This window comes from Echeneis naucrates, chromosome 6 (genome assembly GCF_900963305.1).
Source record: "Echeneis naucrates chromosome 6, fEcheNa1.1, whole genome shotgun sequence".
NCBI classification, from domain to species: Eukaryota; Metazoa; Chordata; class Actinopteri; order Carangiformes; family Echeneidae; genus Echeneis; species Echeneis naucrates.
In genome coordinates this window covers 4,887,979-4,902,637 of record NC_042516.1, presented here as the reverse complement: position 1 = coordinate 4,902,637, position 14,659 = coordinate 4,887,979, and the positions used below count along the sequence as shown (strand labels likewise).

Sequence of the window (14,659 nt, the reverse complement as noted above, 5' to 3'; positions counted from 1 at the left end):
GATGAAACTGCTGAACATTTCCCTTGTGTATGTGTGTGTGTGTGTGTGTTCCCTCAGGTCCTCTGGAGGATGGCCTGGAGGAAGAGGATGAGGAGTGCGTCTCCGAAGAGAATGAGCTCCTAGCGAAAGACGAGTTCTCGGTTGAGGAGAACTTCACTGCCGAGTTTGAGACTGAGAACATGAGCTGTGAAGACATGGAGTACTTCTGCAACAAAGGTGGGGAGAATTTTGAAACTCAGGGAGCCTTTTCTTTTTTTTTTTCTCTCTCTTTTTTTTTTCTTCAAGCAGTGTACTCTTCTGTGTTTAATACCTAATATGCGACAATATGTTAACCAAGCCGTTTGCCAAGCATCAAAATAAGTTAAACTCTTGCCAATGGTGTCTAATAAAATTCCTCAACATGTTCAAATCAAACCTGGCAGAACTTGTATCCGTATCACAATTTCTCCCGCATCACCGCCTTGAGTTGAAACTATCCATTTTGATATTTGATCCCAGCAATCCACCCAAGAGCAGTGGTTTGATCTGAGAGGGAGATGGCATCGGCAACACTGGCTCTCCCTCTGTGATAGTGCTGTGAAGGTGTGTTACGGTACACCAATGCACTGGAGAGCGTAGCACTTTGAGCAGCACTAAAGCTCTGTGAACACTCAGCAGCACCTGCTACTGCTCGGAGGTCCAGCACTATAAAGCATCGCCAAATGCGCCTGAATCCTCTTTGAACTCCAATTCAATTAGATTGCTTCTTTGTATGTTTGTTTCATTTCGGTCACACCTTGCCATCACAGGAGCTAATTTGTGGTCTGCTCCAGGTTACAGTGTGAAGATGACAGACTTGTCCCGCCTCCGTTCCCCCTAACTCCCCCCGCTCACCCCCACCTCTTTCTACCCCCCGGTTGTGTGGTTTTCACTACCCCAGGTGTCCCCCACTCATACCGGATGCCATAAATTTGACTTTTTAATGAAGAACCTATGCTTTGAATGTCTCTGCCTTCTCTTACTCCTTTCAAAGGGAAAATTGTTTAGAATTATTTCTTCACACTTCTAAACTGATGTGCCTCGTGGGATTACATTACTGAAAAAAACAAATCTTTCATGTTTCAGGTGGGCTATGCCCTGCTAATCGTATCAATAATGTTTTCCTTTTGTTCTCCGGAAAAAGTTGAACGGCACAATTGTTCAGAAATTGCAATTACCAGCAACGCCTCGTTTGCTTTAGCCTTTGTCGCCTTCGTAATGTGTCCTTACTCAAACTTCAAAGTACAATGTATGCTCTTCTAATAACCCAGTAGCTATGAAATAGATGGTGTGGTACACATTGGTGGTTACAGCGAAGGGTGGGGTGGGGGGGGGAGTACAACTTCTGAAAATCTTCAAAGCGCGCTGTCAGAGCCGTTTGATATTCCCATTGTTTTCGATAAAACCATGTGAGAGACTGGGCCTCAAATCTCTCTCCCACTCCGCGTGTTTGTGAATAAAGTCAACACTAAATAGCAATCCCAGATGTCAAATACTACTTTTAGGGGACACTGGTAATCTGTTCTTTGCCATACACAAGCTAAGGCAGATTTTTTTTATTGCTCCACTATCTAAGCTTACAGTTGCTAAGTCTCCTATTGGCTCCTAAGACGTAAATGATGTACTATCCAAATTTCCCTTTTTTGTCATGCAAGTTGTGTGCAATCATCAGGTGTAGTCATTTTCCTCATGATCTCTTCCTCAATTAGATCTATTTAAAACTAATGTCGGAGTGGCTTAAATTTACCCCACTTATGTGAAACTGCTGTGAATTAAACAGGACGCAATCCTGGCGGCATTAAATGGTTTAAGTGTGTTATTCCTCGACTATAGGAGGAAAAAGAGAGCCCCTTGATTAACTAAACCCTCTCAAATGTGATGGCGTGCTGTAATTAGCCCTGTGCGGACTTGAACGTGGGTTTTAAAGAAGCCACTCATCCCATGGCCTTTATCTTCCGCTGCTTCCCGGAGAATACGGTCTCCCGTGTAAGGTTCCTCCACTGAGCAGTGACTCTCTGGTCTTAGCTTAGCCTTGTATCTGTGTAGTCACTCTCTGAAATGGGCTTGTCAGGGGGACCTAAAACCTCCATTAAAAGTTTCAGTCTATAATAGGTATTAAAAAGCTGTAGGAACACAAAGAGGAGTACCAATTTTCATTAACATATGAAGCACTTATTAACTTTGATCAGAGTGCGGTGAAGTAGCAAAGCCGCTTAAAGGCGCAAAGGTCAAGAAGTTGAATGCCACCAAAGACTCAGCCATTTGCCTTACCCTTGCAGAAAAGGAACTCCCCTGATAAGTGCACAGAGCACCTTGATGTCCCATCCTGGTCTCAGGCTCGGGAACCTCTAAAACTGGGTGATGGTTGAGTCTATAACCTACTCAGTTAACGGCACTGTGGCTTTCACCGGCTTTTGGGGTCTTGCACTGGTGGTGGTTTGTGAGGTGGCATCACGTAAGGGGCATGGACTTTGAGTGCAATCGATTCTTCAGACCAGAGTGAGAAACAATAGTCAGCTCTAAACTACTAGATATAACCAAAAAATAAAAAAGCAAAAATTAAAAAAACAAATCATGGATTGTGTTTTTGCTTTAATCTTTTAGTATGTTTTAGAGGCCAAAAAAACCTTATCCTCATATAATCAATAATAATCAAATCAAATCAAATCCAATAATAAAAAAAAATAATTATTCATATATATATATTTATATATATATAAAGATAACTTTTTAGCAGAAATGTCTTCATTCAACATCAGTGAAACATCATAAAATTTTACTCAATTCATGTGCCTAAATACAATTTTGAATATCACCTTACTTAAGCATTCCTATTTTGTTTAAATTGTTTATTCCTTTTATGATTTAATTTAGTTGAAACTTCAACTCCAATAAATTTCAGAAAGAAATGTGATACTGTTTGCGCCAATACATTATTCATATTAGTCAGCCTTGGTTACTAGGTTGTTTGGGGGTTCAGAATTTAGATCCATGTGATCGCTATATATTATATATTTTTTATAGATGAAACCACCTGGCTGCATATTAATAACCTCAACAACATCAAATTGCAGCTTGTATGTCAGTGTAACAGTTACATCAATGCAATGTTATAATAAGAATAGAATAGAACTCTGAAAGACTTCATTGTAATCTTACTTTGGATGGCTAAGTTATATTTTGATGATAACTTGATGATGCTACTTGCTCTGTATAACTTTGAATATAGCTGATAAAATAAAGGATGTGAGGTATGAAATAAATAAATTCCACCACAACCTTTCAGATTTACACTGTGTCCATTCAGACGGGTTTCAACCTCAAGTTAGAAACAATTGCTAAATTTTTTAAATAACAGCCAACACCAAATTGTGCAGGCTTGACCTATTGCAGTTACAGTGAATGAAAAGAAATATCCATTGTCAGTGACACTCAACATCACGACTGTGAATAGAAGCAGCATGGTAGAATAGAGCCCCAGATAGAGGGACCAGTGATTTAATACACAAGGAATTAGAAGGGGGGGGGGTGCTTACCTATCAAGAGCTTTGTGTGGAAAAAAGCCACATATCTAAAGAAATAACCTTGGCTTTCCCTTGTGATGAAAACAGAATCTTTCCTCAAACAACTCCTGCTCAGCCAGTTCCACGTTTATGGAGCTGTGCTTGTGAAGATGACTACACAGCAAAGATTTATTCTCTATTGACACACCTGACTCCATAATTGTAGGAAAGATACCTTTTTTATATAAACTCTTTTTTTTTTTTTTTTTTTACAGAAATTGTGAAATTTCACCTTGCTGTTTCATCCCCTCTTTTATTATTGGCCATCAGTGAAGTTCAGCACAGGGTGTTGCCACAAGCTGTTCCCTTTCTGCGTTCCAAGTGTTGTGTGATGACAAATGACTTCCTTAGTTAGCTCTGACAGTAAATTTACATGTCATTTCACATGTTTCATTTCCTGGATGTAAAAATAATCTCTTTCTTAAGCTACATTATGGGTAAAATATCAGATGAAACTGTTTGATTCTGATGCTGTTCTGTGAGTGAGTACCTCGAAGCATCAAGCACAACTAAATTTGACCATTTGCACTCTTCTGCTCTGTTACTCTCAAATTACAGAAATCTCTTAAATTACAGAATTATAATGTAGGCGAAAACATTTTCTCACAGTGGAAGAGACAAGGGAAAGCTCAGGACTTCATTGTGAGGGATTCAACAGTTCAAATAACAAACTCACCTTGACTCTTCGAATAACCTCTCTGTGGGTAATTTGAACTGCAACATTCAGAGACTTACAGTAACAAACAGAAAGTGCAGAATTAATTATGCTGCTCTTTGTGTAAGGCAGAAGTAATCAGAATCTCCAGCAACAGAAGAGGAAGATCTCCTTGGCTCTTTGGCCACAGCTGCCAGTGCCCAGAATGGTAAATGTGGAATTTTAATGCACAGTTGATGCTGGAGAATATGGGGAAATGCTAATTTGTGGTGCGATAAGATGAATCGAGTCATCCCTTTAGCCCCATTTGACTCAGTGGAGGAAATTAATCATTAATGTTTGTTAAGTATGACAATCTAACTGGGCCAGATCTACATGCTCAGAGACTGAGGCAGAGCGAGATAAAGACCCAGGCTGCAGACAGGGAGGAAAACTGCCAGATTCTGTAATGATGGGAATTTATTGGCATTTAAAGAGACAGTGGCAAGGCATTTCACTAATAGCCTCCCTCCATTGGAGTGCTCTCCCTGCCACAAATTGCATGCAATTCAAACCTATTTTTCAGATAGCAGCGAAGTCTTACAGCTATGCTTGACTTTGGTGAGAAAGGTTGCTTCCTGGAATTGACTTTATCTGTTGCAGCGTAATCTGCATCAGCAACCAAATATGCAATATCAACTGACTACCACCACTGTTGGGGGGCCGACAGGCATCCCTCGCTAATATTACATTCCATAAATCATTACACGCCCCAACACTAGCCAGACTGTGATGGGTTCAGAAAAGTGGCAGTTGGTTAAAGTCATTGAGTGTAGAATTCAGCAACATACAGAACTGTGCAATCCCATTCAAGACTTAAAACTACTTATGCTCCATTTTGCAGAAATTGCGACCTGTCTCTAGACTCAGTGGTCAGGATTAGAGCTGTTCGAGCTCCTTAAAGTCACACACACACAAACATGAGATTGACATTTTCAAGGGCTTCTTCGGCAGAGACAATGCTAAAAGGGAGAGAAAAAGCCAATATGACTTTGTTGCTACCTTGCTAGAGGAATTGTTTGTGTAAATCGCCTATAAGCTTATTGACCTGAATGTGTGGCACGCTGCGTGTGGCTGTGATTTGGCTAGAGAGCTGTCCTTTGATAGAGCAGCGATAGGGCTGATTTTAACAGCTCACTGGCTCCTCTTGCATGCCTGCCAACCCTGCACCCAGCAGGCTGCCTCGCCTCCCCAGCCCTCCCCGTCCCTTCTGTTCGACTCAGCCGTCCCTCGCTCAACCTTAAGTATCTCCATTTGATTGTGAAGGGAAAGGATCCTAAGACAGATGTAAATTATGATCCAGACGATAATGTACCCGATGATCACTGACAATCTGTCTCCCTTGATAAGACTCCTGAGGGTTTCCATTCAAATGATAAAACAGTTTCTATGTCTTGTAGTGGACCTTTGTGAATGAAATGTAGCACCCCAATCCATTTATTTTTATATCAAGAGAGGTCAAAATTCCTATAAAACCATAAAAGCAGGTCTCCATATTCCTTGTATTCCTGGTTTTATCAGACAGCACTGTAAGCACACGAGTGCTGCTCCAGCACTTCTTCCCTGCTCTGCTTTTTCCTAGTGACATTTGTGCAGGAAACTTCATCAAAGCCCTGTGACATTGTTCCCTTGTGAGGTTGCCTGGCGATTGTGTTTAAAATGCATTGCAAACTGTGTTAGATAGACGGCAGAAAATCCTTAATCACTGCTTAATTAAGGAATCATCTTGTAGCTTCATTTCCCGGGCTGTAATTAAACACTTCCAATACGTTTCGTTACAGGGCTTAACATGTTCGCCTGAGATCAAGGTAGTGCCTTTAATGTTATCTCGCCAGCTTTTTTTAAACTCCGCTCCATTGGAAGGAACTGTTGATGTACGCCTTTGTTATCCTCGTCATAATACGAGCCTAGTATGTTAAAGAGGTTCTCCAGGCCCAACAATAAATAGTGGGGGAATTTAGTTGAGTGGGCTCCCTGATAATATACTGGGAGAGAGGAGCAGTGGGGGGAGAAATCGCTAGCCCAAGCAGACACTTGCATAAGCAAAACTGGGTCATAATGACCTCATGTACTAACTGTAAGTAGGACATTTCTGCAGACTTCCCTTCAGTATGACTTTTTCCTTCGTATACATCTACTCTTTTAGAGCGAAGCAGAAAGCTGACATCCTTTTGGCAATGTTTGCTACCTTCTTTGAAGTGAGCCATGTCAAAAAAAAAAAAAAAAAAGCTAAACAAGCTTGGTGTGTGTGCTTGATCTGGAGATTAACCTAACTGAGGACGGAAGGCGCTGGAGTGAAGTAGTGTGCGTCCCGTGGCAGTTGTCACTGGAAATGTGATAACTAACACTCTGAAATGCTTTCTGGGCGCTGGGGGTTAGGAGGGGTTCAGACTCAGATGTGGTAAACAACCAGATGAAAGCAGCATATATGTACAGTATGTCTTATATTTGGCAATAGGCATGACGTGGTTCTTTATGTTCTATCTTAGACACACGTTAAAAATAAATTGTCTTTGTTATCCCAAAATATTATAAAATCCACACATCTAGCACTTTTTCGTCCTAGTGGAGTGTATGAAGTGTAATAATCCATTGTAGTAATCCAGGCCTGCCCTTGACCATTCACTATTGGGTTTAAAACATCAAAGGGATGAAAACGATATGGTGACAAAAGTGAAAGAAATGTTCCTCCACAAACCATCAACTACCAGTACACCCCCCCAAGCAGGTTTGCCCGAGTTTGGAGAGACACTGTGCAACCACTGTCAGCCACAGCGGATTTATTTAGAGCACCACATTGGGGGCACCTACGAATCACTGATTTATGTGCCTATAAACTTTGAGTACGAACTGTGCTTACTGTAGACATGCAGAAAAACAAGTCCAACTAAGAGCACTCAACAACCACTGCTGTGTGTCAGTATTACGGGTGCACACTCAGGAGGCGGGGCCTGTTTGACGAGGTCTTTAAGCACTTACATCCATGCATGTTATGTGTGAGAGCCAAGACTGTAAATCAGCCCTACATCCTATAACACACATTCTAGCTCACTCCACAATAGATCAAACGGTAATAAATAGCCACCTCTCTCGCACACATTGCTTTCCTTCCTGCTCCATGGTGCTTCCTCCTGTTCCTGCCAGCACTCATGGGAACGCCCTTTACATAAAAGTGTGCAGCTGGACTTGGTGAGCTCACGGCAGATGCATAAGTGCAGAACAGCATCTACACAAAAACATAAAAACACGAGCGCGAGCATTCACAGTAGTTCGCACGGCATCTGATTACAACACGCGCATTTAGCTGTAAAACTAAATGATTCTTGCTGGGATAATATCCCAAATCCATCAGAGTATACACTTTGGAAGGGCAGCACAGTCCACAGTGCAGTGCTTAATTAAATGAGGTGTCTTGAACATCATATTTGGATTGAGTGCTGCTCACTCTGTGTCTTGTATGCCTTATGGAACTTAATTCTTTCTGCCTTGCAGGGGAGGATGAAGGCAACCGAGAAGCAGGAGAGATGGAGATGGACGGGCAGGGCGAGAAGACCAGGCATTCTGCAGTGGGGCCAGATGAATGGGATGGTCCAAGTAAGGACAAGTTTTCATATTGGTTTCTTAGACACCCTTCAGGAGCCAACTATTGTTGTTTAACAGCAATGCATGTTGCATCATTTAACATAAGGCAGCTGACTAGAAAAGGAGCAACAGAGATTTGTTTTGAAGGAAAGAAAGATTTTATCTTGTATGGCAACTATAGAGTGGCAGATAAGTTGGAAGGCGGCATGCAATATAAGTGAAACAGTATGTGTACCCACCAGTCATATGACAGGACAACATTACAAATAATTGCTCGCTCAAAAAAAGCTGGTTTATTTATCTATTTTTTACAAATCCTATAATGCGATGCAGATGTAGCTCACATTGTTATCCTATTTTGCCCTTCTTCTCAAAGTAACTTCATCAAAGTGATGGATAATACATTGAACCAGACTGTTGCACAGCAATTACTGCTTAGCAATAGCTTCCATCTACACTGCTGAACACACAAAATATTATTCCTTTTAATGCATGAAATGACCTCAAGAATTCGTTGCAGGTGCATGCGTTTGTAAAAAAAAAAAAAAAAAAAAAAAAAAGAAGAAGAAAAAAGGAAAGAAAAAAACCAAAGCGAGAGAGAAAGGGAGAAAAAAGTGGATTTGGGCAAGTTGTGCTTGCTAGCTTGAAGCCCCCCGGGGTGTGTATTTTATACTGACAGTGAATCAGTGTTATCGCACCTATCAGATAATGCATTTATCATTAAATTTCACATTTGCATTTAAATCTGGGGAAGGAAATGAGCATTGCTGGCTAAAGATAAGAGCGCTGGGACGACAGTAATAAACCATCACTGTGATCAGTCAGGAGACAGGGCTGAGGGGGTCAGCTCCGAACTATGGGGGCCATGACAAAAAGAAGGCATCACATGCGGAAAAAGGCCCTTTTGGGCGAGAAAATGCTGAGCTTAAAAATACTCCTTTGAAAGGGGGAATGGATGTAGCATGAGTAGATGTATGACTGACTGTAATTATGCTTCCCCCTTCTACTTAGCCATCAAAATGAGAATTAGAGGCTCAGAAACTCACTGCTGGACTGGCAGTGGAGTGAAAGAGGGGAGGGAGGCTCGAGTTTTATGAGAGTAAAGTGTCTCTTGCATGCACTAAGGATGGCTGAACTGCCGAGGAGGTGATGTGAGACATGATGTCCATTTCTTGTTTTACCAAACTACAACCTGAATGGTTCTGACTTATCAAATGACATCCAGTCTGAGTGGTGTCTATTAATTTGCACTTTATTACAAGTTGAGTGATGACACTTAGCACAAGGCTGAATACAACTTAAAGACACATGCCACCATATTATGGACTGTTTGCACATGTTCGTAATCAACACATTACCACTCATGCAAGTTTCTTGACATCTCTGTGATAGACCAACCAATTAACGAGTGGCTTACACTGAGGCATTTGTGCCCCTCCTCTGTTTTCTCAATGGGCAGCATAGAGTGGGCAGAAATTAATCTTGGCGCATAATAATGCCATTCACTCTCTCATCATGGCTGCCACGAAAGGTCATTTCCCTTTTTAATTTTTCCCATTGTGCTGGAAAAGTCAGATGGGCATGTTATAATTTGAATAAAGAGGGGAATCAGACAATCAGATAGGAACATTTGAAATGACATGACTTCCTGTTCAAAGCGATTAAAAGCAAATTTATTTAGTTTGAGACTGTCTCCCCTTTAATCTCTTAGTAAATGTTCTGATAGTTCAGCATTCAAAAGTTCTTTGTTATTCTTTGGCTTAAGTTTAAGCAGGTGTGATTATGATCACTAACAGATAATTTTTAATCACTGCGTGTGTGCATCTGAATAGGATGTGTAATGGCCGTAACATAAAAAGGGAGTGAAGCCTTTTAATGAGGTGGGCTAACTCGGAACATGCCCACCTGCTTTGGTGATTCTATTGAAGCACCTCCATGCCGTTTCCCTTTTGCTGAGTAACAACAAAGGCCTTTACAATCTACATCCTGTAATTGAACTTTTTTTTTTGTCCCTGCATTTCATCTCCACTTTAGTAACTCATGTCAAGTGCTGTCCATGATTGCCCCTGTTCTCTGATTGTCTTTCTTTCTGGAACAGCAGAGATCTGCTCTGAATGACTCACTGTTAATCTGATAGCTGGTTCTTCTCTGTTGTTCGGAGTGCTGGGTCTCTGATGTGGAACACCCAGCGAGTTCCCTTTCTCTCCCTACGTCTTCACAAGTATGTCCTTAAGCAAATCTGCACACTGATCTTCTGTCTCATGTTCATTTCTCGTCACGGATGTTTCGCAATAAGTCGCTGATGTGGGAGATAGCATGTCATGCAATTCTATTCACTTTCATGGACTGGCAGTGATAGGGATCTGACTCTGCCTCCCTCATTCTCTCCCACTGTCTCACTCCTCTAGGCTAATTGGGAATGGTGTGTGTTAGCTAGCTAACTCTGCTAATGAACTTGTTCTCAGCCTTATCTAAATGCTTGCTCATGTAAGCCACACCTCCTTATGAAAGTCATGAAAATCCAGGATTCATTTTGTCATTTCCTCGCAGAGCATCTCATCTGTAAAGTACCATTTTGTTCGTTGTGCTATTCATTTTTGCATTTGGAATTTGCTGTTATAATCTAGTCAACCACGATTAGAGATAACTCCTTTAACTAAAGGAGCATCCATGATCACAATCTGATGATCTGATGAGTTTGATGATAATGAAATGCTACATGGGTTATAAAGAATTTTTGTTACATGTACGAACAAATAAAGTCAGCTTTAATATGGTTTTAAGATCAACAAGACTTTGTAACTGTTACTCATTCATAGAATCATACAAAACAGCTTCTATCTATTGAAGATGATATTATTACGTCTATGTACATATATTTTATTTATTTGACAATGCAATACAGCTTCACTGTCCATTAAAGCGCAAATTTCAGAATCGCCTTTATTGTCATTGTAATTTACATTACACAGAGATTTCAGAAATTGCAGTGTTAATGGGGCTCTCCGCTGAATATTACTGAGCCTGTGAACTGTATAACTGACCACTGGACCATTTCATCATGAAAGAACAATATGCTTGTGTGTGAGTTTAATACCTTAGAGATAACATTTGACTAACAAGAAATCTGAACAGAGATCACTTACTTGCATTGAACATGGAATTTCAGTATATAAATGAGGTCTATAAAAATAAAAGCACACTTGAAAATGTTACTTTGTGACTTATGTCAACATAGATGACATGTGGCTATGGTGTCAAAGCTCCAATTGGTTAAAGTTCACTATTTAACCTCTTAAGACCAAATGCCTGCATGTTGCTGCCTTGGCATCTTACACATTGACATCAGGATTTAAGATACTGCAGTACAGGCACTTAAAATAAGGCACACAGCAATGGAAAAGATGCAGAAAGAGGAGATGAGTGTGACAGAGCAGTAACTGAAGTGATATGATCACCTTGTCCACAAATCTCTTGGCTGTCCCTGACGGCTGGCGTGGCCCAGCTTGCTCAGCTCGCAGTGCCAGTTGGGTACCGGCCAGGGCGAGGCAGGGGTCAGCCGAAGGAGTGGCCATCTGAGAATCTACCTGACGGTCAGACACAGACGGAGCACGAGCAAAGAGAACCCCTCCCCCAACCAAACACACCAACCTGGATTTTTTTATTTTTTTTTTCCAAGACATCAAACAGGCAAAAGCTGAAAACGCAGCTTCAGTCAGACGTAAAAACTCTTGATTCTCATTTTTGACTCCAGCCAACCCAGAAGGGTCTGTGACCGATCCATCTTCTTTCAGTCTCCAAAGAAGAAAGGGAAAAAGACAAAAGAAAAGAAAAAAAAAAAACAATAGTCATTTCAGGTTTAATGCACATATGTCATAGTAGGAGAACTGGAGGACCAGATGGCCACGATAGTGTGGCAGGTGCCTCAACAAATGTTTGCAGTTGCCCATGCTACTATTTATATCATGGTGAAACACAGACACGCAAATATTTGCAAAAGGACAGTGGGCCCTTTTTGTCAGGAGTCAAAGTGATCACGGAAATAAACAGATGGGATTAAACCTTTTGGGCATCAGTCACCTGTACTTTGAAATTCCCTCAGTTCATCCTAAGAAACTTGTGGAAACAGGAAAACCTGAAAATGAAGGTGGCACCACAAAGGGACAATCATTAAGTTTCTCAAATGTTTTCCATTTTAGTTTCAAACTCTTTTAAATGTTTGGCCCCAAATGAAGCAGAAGTGATCTGACCAAAGCTGCCGTACAAGTACTTTCTACTTTCTAATTCTAAAACAGTTCTGACACTTCTCTCAGGTTGCTCTCAGTAAACAGGACATTTTCTAAGTTGGCACCCAAGTCCATTATAAAGTCAGGGTGTCGTCAAGGAAGGAGGGGCGAGCCAAAATGAGGGAGAGACAAACGGAGCACCCAGATGCAGATTAGGCTGCAGAAGATGAGGGTGTAAAAGGGATTTAATGGTAGGATGGATTAGAGAAATCCTTGTAACAATGTTAAATAATTATGGTTCCAGCCGAGATCAAAGCACCATTGATTGAACCCCTCCAGCCTTCAGCACACAGAGTCTTGGAAAGCAAAGATTGGTAAACTAGTGCTCAGACCACTCCGGCTGCTCCAGTTAAATTGGATTGGAAATATTAGGATATAGATGAATCCTTCAGGAGGCTTTTGCAAAGCTTTTGTCACCGGAAATGTAGCTTGGGAACGGTATGAAAGGTTTGATAGTGTACTGTCTCGACAGAATCATAAGACGAGGGTGTCGCAGCTGTCTCCACTGATACCTAAGCGTTTTAAGTAGACTTATAGACACACTTGACTGTTATATCAGCAAATAGAAAACTTTCAGAGCGGGCTTTCATTCAAGGTTTTATTCCCCCCCTCCCTGGTCTTGTAATCAAGAAATTTGGACGTGCATCATGGCAATTCTCCTTTAAGAAAAGGAAGCTTTTATCTCACAGCTCCAGGGGTTTATTCAAAGTATTCTGACAAGTCTCACAAAACATGAATGACACTCAGATTGCTGATAGTGATGATGAAAGTCCATCATCAGCTTCTCTGTGAGTTCTGCGCCCTGAGTGATGTAAAATTAAATTGCAATCAAAGTGCTAAGTGTAAACATTGTCTGCCTTTTTCCAAATACATTTATTTCTTAAGAGGCTGTTGGTGAAAGCTTTTCACTGTATGGATCACCTGTGTGCAGAGGAAACACCCCTCCCCCAAAACCCCACACATGCACAATCACAAATTCACAATGTGTGATTATAATGATGAAATATGCAACAAGAGATTAGACAAATCACTGTACTCCTCTGCTGCATCGCCTTGATGCAAATTTAGTCACTGATCCGCTATACTAAGAGGCTTTATGAAGGAACTTCATGCTTGTTAGTTATATAATCTAAAATAGGGCAAAAATGCAATCACTGTTCTTATCATTTGAGGAAGATGTCATTACATTCAGTTCTAGTTTTGTGTGCTTACGTGGGATCTGGCACACTGAGAATGCCTTTTATAAGATAATTCACTTCCAACCATTTTGTCTGCGTTTCAGCTGAATTTGTGTCCACTCACAATGGTATCTTTCTACTGCGATTACTATTTCACTTGAAGTCCCAAAAAGAGGAAAAACGAGAGCTGCCGCTAAATGTGAGGCTGACTTGAAGTGGTGGTGGTGGTGATGTTTCTGCCTCCAGGGACTTGACACCCATTGCGTCAAACGTATTCTCTTTGAATGTGTTTGTTCTGTGGTGCGCCTCCCAGCCGCTGTAGCTGCACACATTCTTCTAAGAGGTATCATTGTAATTGGTTGAATATTTGATGTGTGTATTTAACATTAACATGGAGACACTCATGCACGCTGTGCTCGGGGATATAATGCTGGGTAAACTCTTGGTTGCTCAACTGAAACTTCCTCACATGTGGAATTTTCCATTTCTTTGGGCCTTTTTTAAACAAAACTACAGAGTATATTTGCGCGACTTTGGTTTGTAGTTCTTTTTCACGCATGAATTTTCAAGGTTTTCTCTAAAATCTGAATTCAAGTGCTTCAGATACAGCTCAGTTTCATTTGCCTGACTGTTTTATTTTCATTTAGTTTGGTGTCCTCGCATTAATATTTGGCCATAGGAATGCACTCAGTCCCACCAAAGCCACATCTCTCCAAAAACCACAACCCCCTACTCTGTCTAGCGTTCACGCTGATAGGTATTGATATGACAACATAGCCCTGGCATGTGAAGGCCTCTCATTGGTGATGAACAGCTGGGCCCAGCGTGGCTCTCTGGTCACGCCAATTCCCCTGCCTTCTCTTTTTCTCTTTCATTGTTGTGGTGGGGAGGTGGAGCCCACTTGTCAAGTGAATTAAAATACCAAATAATAGTAATAATAATGATAGTAAAAAGTTAATAAAAAATGGCATGTTCCTCCCTGATTGTGCGAGTGTTGTGGTATTCAATTATGCAATTTTCATTGGCATATTAATCATCTTTTCAACAAACAAGCCGCCGTTAATTAAAGCAAAGCATGGATAAAGACGTGTTGCCGGATCATCACTCCGTTTATCACCGTGCACAGACCCGCAGTTAAGTAAATTCAGGCTGTGAGATGAATTTCAATCGTCTCCCTGTTTCTTGCTCTGTGTACTTGTGTGCATGTAGTTAACCATTTATTTATGCACATTGTGTTTGGAGGTGGGGTAGGTGACGTTTGATGTCAGCGTGTGTGGTAAATTGAAATCTTTTCTTTTATTGTAAAAGCCATCATGTCACCAGCAGTTGACAATGACT

At 41.1% G+C, this 14,659-nt stretch overlaps 1 protein-coding gene across 1 annotated transcript in view; it reads left to right on the top strand.

Annotated features, from left to right (window-relative positions):
- zfpm2a (zinc finger protein, FOG family member 2a) overlaps positions 1 to 14,659 on the top strand; it is a 114,451-nt gene that overhangs the window by 31,303 nt on the left and 68,489 nt on the right. Inside the window, exons 2-3 of the mRNA XM_029503538.1 lie at positions 58 to 216; positions 7,768 to 7,869. Coding sequence (XP_029359398.1) covers positions 58 to 216; positions 7,768 to 7,869 — 261 coding nt within the window. The remainder of the gene's footprint in view (positions 1 to 57; positions 217 to 7,767; positions 7,870 to 14,659) is intronic.